This window comes from Polypterus senegalus, chromosome 12, assembly GCF_016835505.1.
Source record: "Polypterus senegalus isolate Bchr_013 chromosome 12, ASM1683550v1, whole genome shotgun sequence".
NCBI classification, from domain to species: domain Eukaryota; kingdom Metazoa; phylum Chordata; class Cladistia; order Polypteriformes; family Polypteridae; genus Polypterus; species Polypterus senegalus.
In genome coordinates, this window is record NC_053165.1 from 7,444,492 (window position 1) to 7,459,926 (window position 15,435).

General features: G+C 43.9%; 1 protein-coding gene across 3 annotated transcripts in view; it reads left to right on the forward strand.

Moving 5' to 3' along the window:
• fhit (fragile histidine triad diadenosine triphosphatase) overlaps positions 1–9,500 on the forward strand; it is a 1,101,949-nt gene extending 1,092,449 nt beyond the window's left edge. For all 3 annotated transcript variants that reach the window (XM_039772389.1, XM_039772390.1, XM_039772391.1), the window contains 2 exons: positions 8,787–8,888; positions 9,320–9,500. In XM_039772389.1, the coding sequence (XP_039628323.1) occupies positions 8,787–8,888; positions 9,320–9,367 (150 nt within the window). In that variant the 3' untranslated portion in view covers positions 9,368–9,500. The remainder of the gene's footprint in view (positions 1–8,786; positions 8,889–9,319) is intronic.
• Positions 9,501–15,435: the final 5,935 nt, after the last annotated feature.

A 15,435-nucleotide genomic window follows, 5' to 3' on the forward strand; every position in this document is an offset into this window, starting at 1 on the left:
ATTTGCCACCCCCTTTGTGCACACACCATGGGCGTTATTATTATCATTCTTCTATGACCGGGTGGGTAGGGTTTCCCCCTCAGTGTCCAGAACACGTACCCCTTAACTAGGTGGCACCCTATGTCACCTAATGGATTGATTGGCTCTATTCATTTCAAATGTGAGGGGGCAGTTTCTCTACTGGGGTATTTGTTTCAGCCAAGCAGCCAACTGCCATGTGGATTACTAACTACCATCTAAAATTTAAAATGGCATTGAGGAGAGAGATGGGCCCACCTGTCAAACCCTGCCCTATAAATATAGCGGGTGTCCCATAGTTGGTGGCGGTTCGTTTTGAATGCGCTGGGGAGTTGGTGAGTGTTCACTTGTGCTTTGCTGTACTTTGGTATCTCTTGTAGATTTGTGAACCTGTGCTCCTTTTTCTTGGATTCGGGACTAGGACCACGTTTGCCGTGGATTGCCTCGCCTTCTCAGGCCATTCTTTTAAAAACACGGTCAGCTGTTTTAAAATTGTCTTCCACAGCTGAGATTTAACTGGCTGGACATGTAACTCTTCATCCACCAAGGAAGAGACGATGGCAGGTAAAACGAACGGCTGTAATAAACAAAATGAGCCATGAGCTGGTTTGTTAGACAAAATGCAATCCTCACATGGCAGCGTATAATAACTCGAGGAACGCTGCTGTCATATAGAAAATATTGGTATACGAAAAAGAAAAAAAAAACTGGTAACAGTTCCCGGAGCTTTGAATAATATGATGTGACAGCTTGGGGACGTGTTGGGAACAAAGCAGTTTGGCTTCAAGTGACAGACTGGGATTTACTTTATCATGAAACCCGAGGACCTTTCTATCAATAATGATGCATTTGGGGATGGCACCGGAACACAAGAACTCGTATACGTTGCTGTTATGTGGTGGAGAAAGGGGGCCTCAGGGCCGCGAAGAAAGATTGATTGGGTTCATGCGCTGTAGATGTTTACATGTTTTAAATTCTATAAAGCACATTTATAAACACACACACACACAGAGTCCACAGATAAGAACCCAAGCGTAGTATCTTGATTGTGAGAACAGTGTGTCTACGTCAAGGGTCCTCAATGCCACCCAAAGGGTAGTAGGTGGTCCAGACAATCTCCTGACAAGCAATCACAGTTTGCTTTGGTCATTTCTGCACGTATTTATATTTAACACCACATTTCAAGTTGAGGGCTCGTAATCCTCTTGTGACTTGGTGGGCACGCAAAATTACATTTTTTAGAACATTTTCACAACTCTTCACGAGGCCTGCTGATTGGGTGCTCTTCTCTTTGCTGGGCATGCTGTAACCAGGAAATGCAAATAGAAGACAATTAGGAGGCGGGGTATGCAAAAGAGGAGGGCTGACAGTGCCAGGAAATGCAAATAGAAGACAATTAGGAGGCGGGGTATGCAAAAGAGGAGGGCTGACAGTGCCAAGAAAAGGCAATAAAAGACAATTAGGATTTAGACTTTTAAAAGATGAAGCGAGTTGCAGTTAAAATAACCATGTGGTCTCAATGACTGGACTGTAAGGAGTTGGGGTGGCAACTGGGCTACCCTGCTGGCAAATAAAACCAAAAAAAAGCAGTTAAAACAAACAGGTCCAATAGAAGAATTCAGGAAGAGTTTGCCACACTACGGCATCTGAAAACTAAGGGTGAGGCTTTGGGAGAGCTCTCCATCTCTTGAATGCTCTGGTCCAAAATGCGACGCCACCTTCCACGTTTATATATCGTCTGGACTGGAAGGGGCGGGGCTTCTCTCGCTCAGTTGCCCTCATTGGATTTGGAGTTGGGGGGGGTGACAGTATTTATTGCAGGGATCTCAAACTCCGGTCCTGGAGGGCCGCAGTGGCTGGCAGGTTTTCATTCTAACCCTTTTCTTAATTGGTGACCTGTTTTTGCTGCTAATTAAATTCTTTTGAATTCATTTTACTTCACTTGCTCTCGAAGACTCAGACCTCTTAATTGTTCCTTTTTCCTTAATTAGCTGACAAACAATAATCCATCCATCCCGCTATATCCTAACTACCGGGTCATGGGGGGGTCTGCTGGAGCCAATCCCCGTCAACACGGGGCTCAAGGCAGGAAACAAACCCCGGGCAGGGCGCCACAGAATCAACTTTCTAGAATGTATTTGCTGTGTTTTCATGTTATATTATTATTTTTTTTTTAACAATTTCTGAGTGATTTCTTTGTCAGCACTTCAACTCTCCTTTCCCTCTTTTGTTTCCATGTTCTTTGGACGCTCGTTTAGACCAAATGAATGACATGATGGGCTTCCTCCACGTGAGTAGGAGTTCACTTTTTGAATTGGTCATAACAAGAATAAGGTATATGTTACAGTGGGGGGCATCATGATTTTTAGGGAGGCCTAGGTGGGGTAAGGCCAAAAAAAGGAAGGGAACCACTGGTATAGACCGATAGACAAAATGGCAAACGTATTCATTTCAAAATAAATGAATAGCACAATAAAGTGTACAGACTAATTGAAACAGTAATGGGGCAAAGAAGCGTAGTCGGCAGCACCGCTACTGCACTGTCCGTCTTTTTTTTTGTCCGGCTGTGTGGTTAATAATAATAACGCGAGTTCATTTTGATTGTGTCAGCGTGCACCGCGCCACCAGTTTGCATGTTAAGGACCCAACGCCGTCACCTCTCGGGGAGCCGAGTCCTCTTCTTGTGGTGCCGTGTAGTCATCCTCATTAGCGCAAATCCCATTAAATTCAAAAGAGCTTTAGGGAACTCACAAATAATTTACTACCATCTGGCTTTCCAAACACTTTGGACTCAATTATTTTTGGACGTGGTCAGGGTCATTCAAAGAGCTTGATGTTTATGTGTTGGTAATTTTATTCCCACAAATGTCGGCGCTGCTGACTGTTATTCACAGGATGGATGACAAGTGTTCTCGCTTTACTGCTTTCTTCCGGTCCACACTAAAGAGCTGCATGCTGGGTATTTCTGTCTTCTTTATTTCCATAGCACCTGTGTATTAGGGGTCTCGAGACACTGAGTGAAGGGTCCGAGTGTCTGGGTTTGTGAGGCTCCTCATAAAAACCAACAATCCAGGCCTTTAATGACTTCTTGGGCTCTGTCATCAGCAGTGTGTGTGTCAACCTCGTCATCGAGAGGTTTACTTACCTCGGCAGTGACATTCATGTGACTCTTCCTATGAAGTCAGCAGACGGATTGGGAGAGCACGGGGGTCATGAGGTCACTGGAAAGAGGTGTGTGGCGCTCCCGATATCTGCAAAAAGGACGAAGGTCCAAGTCTTCAGAGTCCTGGTGCTCCCCGTTTGTGAGTCATGGCCGCTATCCAGTGACCTGATATGAAGACTGGACTCCTGTGTCTCTTCAGAGAATCCCTGGGTCCCACTGGTTTGACTTTGTGTTGCTCATGGAGTCCCGAATGTGACACATTACCTACATTGTCAGTCATGGCAATCCGGCCATGTGGCGCCATTACCCGAGGGTGATCCGGCTCACAGTATACTCATTGTTGAGGACCCGAGTGGCTGGACCAGGCCAAGGGGACGCCCACATAACACCTGGCAGCAGCAGGTAGAGGGTCATTTCCGGAGGGTGGGACTGGATCGCGTGTCTGTCAGTGGGGTTACCATCCAGGATCCTGAGCTGTTTCATCGTGTAGTGGGTATGGCAACGTGCTGTACCAGTGCATACCCCCCCGACCTGACCCCTGTGTATTACTGTGACATTTGTCAGACTTCCCAGATTACTTATCGGGTTCATCTACTTCTGCCCTTGAGGACTAACACACACACACACACACACACACACACACACACACACACACACACACACACACACACACACACACACACTCACAAAGCGATCCCATTCAGACCAAAGTGTCGAGTTGGCGCCAAGTACCTCAATTCTCTTCAGACGCATACATGTTGAGATCCTAGCCGGATGAAGTCTCGAGCGGTGCCAGCTGCCAGTCACTCCTCAATACTCTGTGTAAGATTCTCTAGATGGGGACTCGCTGTCACGAGTGTGTGTGCGGGCGTTCTTGTGACACACACACACAGAGGGGCACCTCTTTTACCAGCCAAACAATGTTGTACTTTTATCATAGTTGTTCTGTTTATTGAGGGGGCACCTCACCAGCTTTAATAAACCCTGTGGGTAAGAAAAGGGCAATCTTTCCCACACTTGGTATCCTTTTATTATTTCAGTCTTTACAGATAAAAGGCAAAGTACAGAAAACATAAAAGCAACGCGGTATTTATTACTGTATAACAACAGAATATAGAAGAAACTATAATGGAGAATAAAATAGAAAGCAAAGTGTAAGAAAAGCCAGGGGTGGATGTTATAAGAATTGGACCTTTTGCAGATACCAGGAGCGCCACACACCCCTTTTCAGCGACCTCATGCCACTTACCCTCCACACAATATGCATCTCTTCTTTTCGAGCAGTCACCTCTTAGCTTCGATAAAACCCTTTGGGCAGGTAATGTGGTTGGCCTCCTATACGGGGGTCTTCATTTTCAATGTATTACTTCAGTCACTCTAGATATGAAAACAAAGCATAGAAATTTAGAAGCAACGTGGTATTCATTAAACGAATAAGAATACAAAATAAGATTGATAGTAAAGTCTGGATAATATATATATACATATACACTCACCTAAAGGTTTATTAGGAACACCTGTTCAATTTCTCATTAATGCAATTATCTAATCAACCAATCACATGGCAGTTGCTTCAATGCATTTAGGGGTGTGGTCCTGGTCAAGACAATCTCCTGAACTCCAAACTGAATGTCAGAATGGGACAGAAAGGGGATTTAAGCAATTTGGAGCGTGTCATGGTTGTTGGTGCCAGACGGGCCGGTCTGAGTATTTCACAGTCTGCTCAGTTACTGGGATTTTCACGCACAACCATTTCTAGGGTTTACAAAGAATGGTGTGAAAAGGGAAAAACATCCAGTATGCGGCAGTCCTGTGGGCGAAAATGCCTTGTTGATGCTAGAGGTCAGAGGAGAATGAATGGGCCGACTGATTCAAGCTGATAGAAGAGCAACTTTGACTGAAATAACCACTCGTTACAACCGAGGTATGCAGCAAAGCATTTGTGAAGCCACAACACGCACAACCTTGAGGCGGATGGGCTACAACAGCAGAAGACCCCACCGGGTACCACTCATCTCCACTACAAATAGGAAAAAGAGGCTACAATTTGCACGAGCTCACCAAAATTGGACAGTTGAAGACTGGAAAAATGTGGCCTGGTCTGATGAGTCTCGATTTCTGTTGAGACATTCAAATGGTGGAGTCAGAATTTGGCGTAAACAGAATGAGAACATGGATCCATCATGCCTTGTTACCACTGTGCAGGCTGGTGGTGGTGGTGTAGTGGTGTGGGGGATGTTTTCTTGGCACACTTTAGGCCCCTTAGTGTCAATTGGGCATCGTTTAAATGCCACGGGCTACCTGAGCATTGTTTCTGACCATGTCCATCCCTTCACGACCACCATGTACCCATCCTCTGATGGCTACTTCCAGCAGGATAATGCACCATGTCACAAAGCTTGAATCATTTCAAATTGGTTTCTTGAACATGACAATGAGTTCACTGTACTAAAATGGTCCCCACAGTCACCAGATCTCAACCCAATAGAGCATCTTTGGGATGTGGTGGAACGGGAGCTTCGTGCCCTGGATGTGCATCCCACAAATCTCCATCAACTGCAAGATGCTATCCTATCAATATGGGCCAACATTTGTAAAGAATGCTTTCAGCACCTCGTTGAATCAATGCCATGTAGAATTAAGGCAGTTCTGAAGGTCAAACACCGGATTAGTATGGTGGTCCTAATAATCCTTTAGGTGAGTGTACATTCACAGTGTTTAGAATAAGCTTATGGAAAATTAAGACGTCAGACTAAGAATACAAAATAGAAAATAAGATTCGCCCCCTGCTCGCTTTGCTCGCCATCCCCTGTGTTTTTTTTTTTCTGGATACACACTTTTAAGATTTTTTCTTTCTTTGAATTGTTGCTATTTCATTAGTTTCACTTTTATTTCAGAACTTCTGTAAACACAATATTTGTAATCTTGCGAGTCCCAATATGCTGAATCTTTTAAATGAGCTCCGTGAGACGCATTCAATGACTTTGTACCCTAATTCAGGACGGGTTTCTCTGTTTGGAATTGCAGCTCAGACAAAACGATTTTCATCATCGGCAGTTAATCCATTTTTTTTTTACAAATGTACCAATAAATGCATGTGCAGTAAATCCCGTTTTTGAAATTCTCAAGATCTTTTATTTGTCACATGCATAGTTCTACAGGACAACACGCAGTGAAATGCATCCTGATCCGCTTATGAAAGACTGTGAAATGTCAGACGAATATCAGTTAGATGAACAAAAAGTCCTAGATTGAAAGATAACAGTATATTAGAACATAATAAATAAGTAAAATTATGTGAATAAAGTAGAATTAAGTGTTGAGGTGAAATAGTGCAGTGATTATTGTGCAACACCAAAGTTAGACTGGTGTGTAGTTAAATGAGGCAGTTTGTTTGTTTGCGCTCCTGCGATCTTTACTTTCTTTATTTTATACTTTCATATTCTTTAACTTTCTCCACACGTGTATCGCGCCATTTTCTTTTTTTTGAGTCTTTCCAATTCCACTGCTTTCCTAATCTCTAACCTGCTCTGCATGTGTTTAGCGCCCATGTTTGTGAGCGTCTTTATGAAGTTTTACTGTCTTTTAATTCTGAGCCCGTTTGGACCTTCTTTTTGTTTCCGTTCCACTTGTTACTTTCCTTATTTTCTGAATTTGCACCTCGATTATTCTTTTTCTTTTTTTTCTCTCCAACGCTTTTGAGTCTCTTTTCTTCGCGCTGCTTTTTTTCTTCTCTTAGTCGTCGACGACGTTTCATTTATAACGTGCTGTCTTTATATGCGCTGAGAGCCCTGGATCTGTGTGCGCTCAAATCCTTTAGACGACTGAGTGTTTTGCCACCTCTTGTCTTGTTTCATACTGATTGTAAGTTGGGGGGGCGTCTTACAAGAATCTCCAGTTCCGCGTCATCGCGAGACGGTCCGGGGTCAATCTCTTGGCACAAAGTCTCATGTTTAAGGTCCCCGCGAGATGCTCTGTGGCCAATCTGTTTCATCTTGCGCTTTCTTTTAAATGTCTTCTATGATCTTAATGTGAAGATCACGTCTCGACGCCCTTGGGTTTCTCTCCAGGATTTTTTTTTTTAATATATAATAGAGAGATAGGGTGTTTAGAATAACCTTATGGAAGATTAAAGATGTCAGAGATGAACGTCATTGGGCGGCTTGCTGATGTCGCGATCGGCAAGTTTTTGGCTGACGATTACATGAAATGTCCGGAGGGAATGTCGGCGCGGGGGGTTGCCAACCGGGATCTCGAGCTGTTTGGACGTCTAGTGGGTGCAGACTCCTCAACTTGACTTGATGAATATGTAAGGTCAGTCCGCCGCTGGTGAAATCTTTCAAAACTAAGAAATGCTGTTTTAAAATCAGAATTGGAGATGTGTGTTCATTCTGTTATTTCCTCACAGCTTCATTACTGTAATGCTGTGTTTACAGGTTTTACGAAGCAGCAGCGCTACCCACTGCACCACCATGCCACCCATCCTCATGGCTTCATTACTGTACACGTTTGAGCAAGTCCTCTCTCTCACACCTTCAGTTAGTCCAAAATGCAGCTGCCAGGCTCCTAATTTGCACTAGCCAGCCTGCACTCACTCCCAGTGTTTTATAGAATTCATTTTAAAGTTTTGCTACTTTACTTTCAGAGCTTTGCATGGACGAGCTCCTGAGTATCTAACCAGCCTGTTCTAATGCCATACATCTCGTCAGACTCTCAGATCTGGGCAGCGGGGCCTTCTCATTGTCCTACGTGCTCAGCTGAAAACCCGTGCCATTCAGTCTGTGCCACTGAGACTTTGCCTTGTGGTCTGCATGGAGTCTGTTGATTCTTTTAAAAAACAACTAAAAACATTTCTTTTTAAAGAAGCTTTTAATCAGTGCCAATTATTTGTATCAGTATTTGCTGTTCAGCACTCTGTGAAGGGCGCTATATAAATGAACTCCTACTTTGTCCCCAACTTGATGGAGGGGACTGTAGATGAGCATTAGTTGTCCTCTGATTTGTGACTCAGTGATTGTTTCCAGTTACTCAAGTACACCAGGGTGCCAGAGCACAAGTCCTGGCTGATCATTGTGAACAGTTCAGTTGTCATAAAGAAGTCAAGTAAAAGCAGATGTCCTCCATTGAGTTGATAAGAAACATTTACAGTTGATTCAATGTGCTGTGCTGTCAGACTTCTTCAGTGTTTTAAGGGCCTTTGAAATGGTTGTGCTTTACACCTTTTGACAAAATTCACACAGAGATGGTGAGGTTTTAGAGAAGTGCTCAACTGTCTAAAAGGGCAATTTGTTTGTTTTATGTAACAAGTAAAGCTTATCATGGTGTCATCTTTGGCAAACATTTTCAGAATGACTTGTGTGTACATCTCCATCCAACTTAATGTGGTAATCAGCAGGAGCCATCAGCACATGGGAAACATTGGCCATGAAGAGTCCTCTCCTGTGTCAAATTGGTGTGAGCTATGGACAACACAGAGGACGCTACTCCTCACTGGGCTTGGTCAGTTTGGATTTATAGCTGGAGTGTCAAACTCAGTTCAATATGCAGTAGAGGAGACCCCTGAAAAGGGTTTAGTGTCCCTTACATTTATTACTTTGTCTTACAGCTTCAGAAACACGATCAACAATTAGAAGATGTACCAGAGAAGTGGCGAACAGAAGAGGAAATGGAAGGTGAAGCATTTCAGTTGAGAATGTACTTCAATGAGGTAAGAAAATAACTGCCTGCCTGCCTGCCTGCCTGCCTGCCTGCCTTCCTGCCTGCCTGCCTGCCTGCCTGCCTGCCTGCCTGCCTGCCTGCCTGCCTGCCTGCCTGCCTGCCTGCCTGCCTGCCTGCCTGCCTGCCTGCCTGCCTGCCTGCCTGCCTGCCTGCCTGCCTGCCTGCCTGCCTGCCTGCCTGCCTGCCTGCCTGCCTGCCTGCCTGCCTGCCTGCCTGCCTGCCTGCCTGCCTGCCTGCCTGCCTGCCTGCCTGCCTGCCTGCCTGCCTGCCTGCCTGCCTGCCTGCCTGCCTGCCTGCCTGCCTGCCTGCCTGCCGCCTAGATAGATAGATAGATAGATAGATAGATAGATAGATAGATAGATAGATAGATAGATAGATAGATAGATAGATAGATAATGTGCTCTCTCTATTCCTTCCCAGCCTCAAAAACCACTTGTGGAAAGAAGAGAACATGAAGGTCCACTCTAACAGCATCCCCAAATTTTTTATTTTTATTTTCCCTTCTGATATAAAGTCTACAATAAATAAACAATTTGACAGACCATGATTTCCTTCCATTGCCCTCCTCTGATAATCAATTAAAATACAACAGAACATCAAACTTGCCTGCCTGTGTGTCATTCTTCATTGATATTCCACCGTGTTGCTGGGGATGGCACTTCACACTCAGCACTTCCTCAAAGAACAAACAAGGTTTGTTTACACAATAAATAATAATAAAAACAATACAAGTTCTCTTTTTCAACCCCCACAATGAGGGCAACCAGACACCAAGACCACACTGATGGAATGGGCATATTTCTTTCATCAGCATCCTGCTATGCTACTCTTCACTTCTCCATAATGTAGGAATTAGTGTCACCAAAGCTCTACAAAAGAGGACATCAGAGACAATTTATAATACACCCTTGTAATGTTGCCTGCCCCCCCCCAACTTGACAGCGGTGACGAGGTTGTGAGCAGATTTCCATCATGGCTCTGCTGCTATACTTAAAAAAAGAAGAACACACAGAGTTAGGCCAACACCAAAGCCCTCTTCTCTTCTCTTCTCTTCCCCACCTAACCACCTGGATATTAAACATCAATTGATTTATTGTTCTGCCCAAAAATCACACAAACAATTCCTCAATATCTACTTTTTTTTAAGCCCCCCCCAAGCCTCAACTCTATAAAAAGACAAGAAATAATTCAGACATGACTGTAAGTCAACCCCAGGAACACCAAGCTACCCACACGATTCTTTAACATTTACTTCCCGCTCCAATGCCGATCTTTCCGAACATAAAATAGGAATGGATGAGAAGAATTTAGAATGAATGGCAGAATTACAGTATTTGAGAGTTCCCCTCCAACAGGGGTCCCCAACTCCAGTCCTGACAAAGTCAGAGAGGTGAGATTGTGCTGCTTTAGACGGGCAGAGGAGCAATGACAAGTGTAATGAGAGAAAGGCACTAAGGATAGAGCTGTCAGGTAAGAGAAGAGGAAGACCTAAGAGGAGGTTTATAGATATGCTGAGAAAAGACATTCTGCTGGTAGGTGTGATAGAACAAGATGACAAAAACAGAAAGATATGGAAGAAGATCATCCACTGTGGCAACACCTAACGGGAGAAGCCAATAGAAGAAAAAGGTTCTTCTAACACAGCATAAAGTTATGGGAAAGAGTAGTGAAAGTGTGAGTTTCACAAAGATAGACAGAATTAGAAATGAGGACATTAGAGGGTCACCTCAGGTAGGACAGTTGGTAGACAAAGTCAGAGAGCCGAGATTCCATTGGTCTGGGCATAAGCAGAGCAGAGATAAGGAGTATAATGAGAGAACGCTGCTCAGATCTCGAGCTGCCACATAACAGGACAAGACGGACATACAGGTGATGGGTATAACAGAACAAGATGGAGAAGACAAGAAGATATGGAAAAAGATGATCCACTGTGGCAACTTCTAATCGGAACAACACAAACAAGCAGAAGTTTCTTGGGATGGGATTACAAATGTAGACATTAGAGGGTCCACTCAGGTTGGCAGACAAAGTCAGAGAGGCGAGATGGCATTCGTTTTGACAAATACACGGGACAGATGAGGGGTATATTGGGAGAAGGGTACTAAGGATAGAGCTGCCAGATAAAAGATGTACAGGGAGGCCTAAGAGAAGGTGGTGAGAGACAACATTCAGGTGATGACGAGGACAGGAAGATATGCAAGAAGATGATCTGCTGTGCTGAGCCCTAACAGCAGCGGCAGAAAGAGTCGTCGTCGTCACAATATAGAATAAATACAAAATTAGAATTACATTAACACCAGTGAATTAAAATGGAATACATCAACTAAAATTTATATCAACCGAAATAAGCAAACTTAAAGAGGTGTGTCTAAAGGTGGGATGTAGAAAGGAAGTCAATGTTACGGAAGTCTTATGGGAGAGAATCCCAGAGACGTGGGGCGACTTGGATGAAAGCTCTGAACCCTACAGTAGTTGGGCAAGCAGGAGGTATATATAATAAGATTCATGGAGGAGCAGGAGGAAGATCTAAGAAAACGGGCAGGACTGGAGACCTGAAAATGATCAGAGAGTTACGGAAGTGCCAGATTGTGGAGGCTCTTGAAGGTGAAAACCAAAATCTCAAAATCAATGTGGTATTTAACAGGGAGCCAGTAAAGCTGCTGGAGGACCCCCTCTGTAAAGGGTTCTGGTAACGGTATGAGGAGCAGCAATCTGAACCAGCTGGAGTTTGTGAGGAAGACCAGAAAGGACAGAACAACAATTGTAACCAGAGCAGGTACAAGAACAGCAGTGCTATCAGCTGTACGAAACGGGCGAAGACGCCTCATATTACGTAGATGGAAAGAGAGTTTCATGGAAAACCCACCCCACCTCAAACTCGACCCCCTACTCTGCACTCAAATGTTGTATCACCATAAACAGACTACCACCGGTAATGTGGTTCCACTTCAAGTATGAGACATTTAAGCAGCGTTTTGGTCACTTACTACGTACACATGCGGAGTGTTTTGTGCTCCAGTCTACCTGCAGACATCACACCGAAGGGTGACCACCGATGAGAGAAGCCGGACCAACAACACGCGACTCCACACAACATCGCACTGTTAATCTGCGTCTGTCACGTCTGTCTTGTGTCACGCCTACCATGTTAACTTTTCAGAACTCTTTTAGGACCCCCAAATAGGACGACACGCCAAATTGCATCCCAAACCGCGATTCTGCGTCTGTTGCCAGGGCAACTGCAGGCTGCAGCGGAGCGCCACAAAAGCAAATCCGAGTAGAACGCACTTGCACTATGAGCACCTGCCATCGACGGGTGATGCAGAGAACAGGGTTACCTGCCTGCTGTGTCTGTGTGTCATGGAGTGGCCGGTCCCGCTACATGAAACACACCGGGCTGTTCCTGTTTCAAGCGGAATAAAAGCTGCTTTGGCTAAAGTACTGAGACTCACCTGTCACACCTGTATACACACTTATCATATTTCTATAATACTTGTGTTTATTACTATATTGTATTATTCTGCTGCTTAAAATGAGTGGACTTCAGGTACTTTGGTAAAAGACTAATGGCCGGAGAGACCCCAACTACAGAGCAAGGTAAGGAAAATAAAGCAGGAGCCTTCATTCATTACTGATAATTAACAAACTGATCGGTAAACACCAATCAAATGATTCTTCTTCTCCATCAACACCTCCACATTCTCCTCACAACTCTTATAATATCTGCTTCAGTAAAAGATCTGAAATGAAGAAAGTGAAGATCTGAGAATTATCGATCCATTCTGAACGGTAAGACTTTCTGATGGTGTTTGCAGGAAAAAAGAAAACCAACCAATTGGGAACTGTCTGTTGTGGCAGAATGAGAGCACTAACAAGCCAAAGAACGAAATAACGGCGGCCATTAAAAGCAACGGCTGCCTTCTAATGAAGAAATCGGTGGGAGCAAAAATGATGAGCTGCTCTTTTGCAGAGATCTGTTTTCACTTTTGACATTAAGGAGGATTTTTCTGTTGATCAGTGTCCAAAAAAAAAAAAAAAAAGCCAAATGAAACCTATTGGGAATCAATGTCTATGTAACAGATAGATAGATAGATAGATAGCATAGTTGGTAGGATTAGATAAATAGATAGATAGATAGATAGATAGATAGATAGATAGATAGATAGATAGATAGATAGATAGATAGCATAGTTGGTAGGATTAGATAGATAGATAGATAGATAGATAGATAGATAGATAGCATAGTTGGCAGGATTAGATAGATAGATAGATAGATAGATAGCATAGTTGGCAGGATTAGATAAATAGATAGATAGATAGATAGATAGATAGATAAATAGATAGATAGATAGCATAGTTGGCAGGATTAGATAGATAGATATAGATAGATAGATAGATAGATAGATAGATAGATAGATAGATAGCATAGTTGGCAGGATTAGATAAATAGATAGATAGATAGCATAGTTGGCAGGATTAGATAAATAGATAGATAGATAGATAGATAGATAGATAGATAGATAGATAGATAGCAGAGTTGGCAGGATTAGATAAATAGATAGATAGATAGATAGATAGATAGATAGATAGATAGATAGATAGCAGAGTTGGAAGGATTAGATAGATAGATAGATAGATAGATAGATAGATAGATAGATAGCATAGTTGGCAGGATTAGATAGATAGATAGATAGATAGCATAGTTGGCAGGATTAGATAGATAGATAGATAGATAGATAGAGATAGCATAGTTGGCAGGGACAGATAGACAGATAGATAGATAGACAGATAGATAGATAGATAGACAGATATGAAAAGCACTACAGGCAGTCCCCGGGTTACATACGAACTGACAATCTGAAGAATCGTCTTAACTGGAATCGTCCCTGCATAAATCAAAGTCATCCAGACGATCTGGATCTGCATAATTAGATCTGGACCACCCTGTACTGACTAAACACAACTTCCTGCTATGTGCATAACAGTACAAGCAGGCTTGCTATTGAGAATGAATGGGGGCGATTCATCACCAGCCCACCTCACCGTCACCTCCACTATAGTATGCTGCCTGCAGCGTCCACCCACCGAGAAAGAACACGGTGCAGCCAAAAGCGGTTAGTGAATCGCCTACCACCGCCCCCATCCAACAGGCAGCCATCCGAGGAACGCTACAATACTAAACCAACCCCTCATTCACCCTCAATGGCCTCCATTCAGCCACAACCGGGTCACTGCTTGCAGCATTACCAGCTGCCCACCGAGAATAAACGGGAAGCTGTTTGTGCTGGGCAGGCAGTAAAACCGCTTGCCGCCGGGAGCCGCCCAGCGGACACTACACTGCACAGGCAGCGAAATCGCCCCCCCCAGCCTCGGTCCAGCGTCCCCAGTCTGAAGATGACGGAGCAGCAGTTACTGAGGCGCATGTGTCGCAGCTGCAGCCCCATTCGTATGTCGTAGCTCGGAGATCCGTAACCTGGGGACTGGCTGGATGGATGGATGGATAGATAGACAGACAGATAGATAGATAGACATGTAAGGCACTATATGATAGATAGATAGATAGTCGATGAAAAAGGCGAATCAACAGTCACTGAAAAATGCTCCAATGTACATGTGCATATATGTGTGCATGTACAGTTATATTTATATATACAGAGTACAGATATATACATATTATATATACATACTAGGGGGTTCCCCTGGCCTGGGCTACACACCAGCCACTTCGTGTCTCTACCGCTTGCGTTGTGAAAGGGGGGTTGGCTGAATACACCCCAAGGAGATGCGGTCGCTCCTCTCAAACCCCCTCTTAAATGGTGATACAATGGGAAACAAGTACAGTTTTTTGTTTTACCTCCTCTTTGCTTCATCAGCTCCTAGGTTGTTGCTGCAGCTGCTGTGCCACGTGATCTACACCTCGTACGCCGCTTCAAACATTTCACACTAGAATTACCAGAGCCTACGAGAAAACTCATAAATCCGGCTCACCTGAAATCTGTTCGCACCTGTCCAACAGCGTCTTTTGTCCTGTAAATGTGCTGATAAAGACAAGCAGCAAGCAGCCTGCTATTACATCCTCCCACAGCTGCAGAACGTTCACAAAGCTCTCCCAGCTCCAGCCTTGATTGATTATCTGGGAGTGAAGTGCTGGAGATTTAGAGTGGAAATAATAGATTGTTATTTGGAACACACACATTTCACGTGTGTTCCATTTCTACAATTATCTGTGTAAGCATTGTTAAAACAGAAACGTCTCTCATATTTTAGTCATAAATAACAAAATGTAGGCATAAGCTATATAATGTGAGAAGCCTAAACTCCAAAGATCAAATAAACACTTTCACAAAAGATTCAAGAACGAACAACACCTTCCATGGCGCAGCGTAAGATTTGCTGACTTGTAATCAAGAGTCCCCGGTTCACACCTGACTGCCTCCTATATTTGCCGTTATCAGTAGTGAGCTGCCTCCCCCTCCTCTCGGCCTGCAGCCTCTCTCTCGGATTCATGCAAATAAATCTGTACCACAGCCGAACTC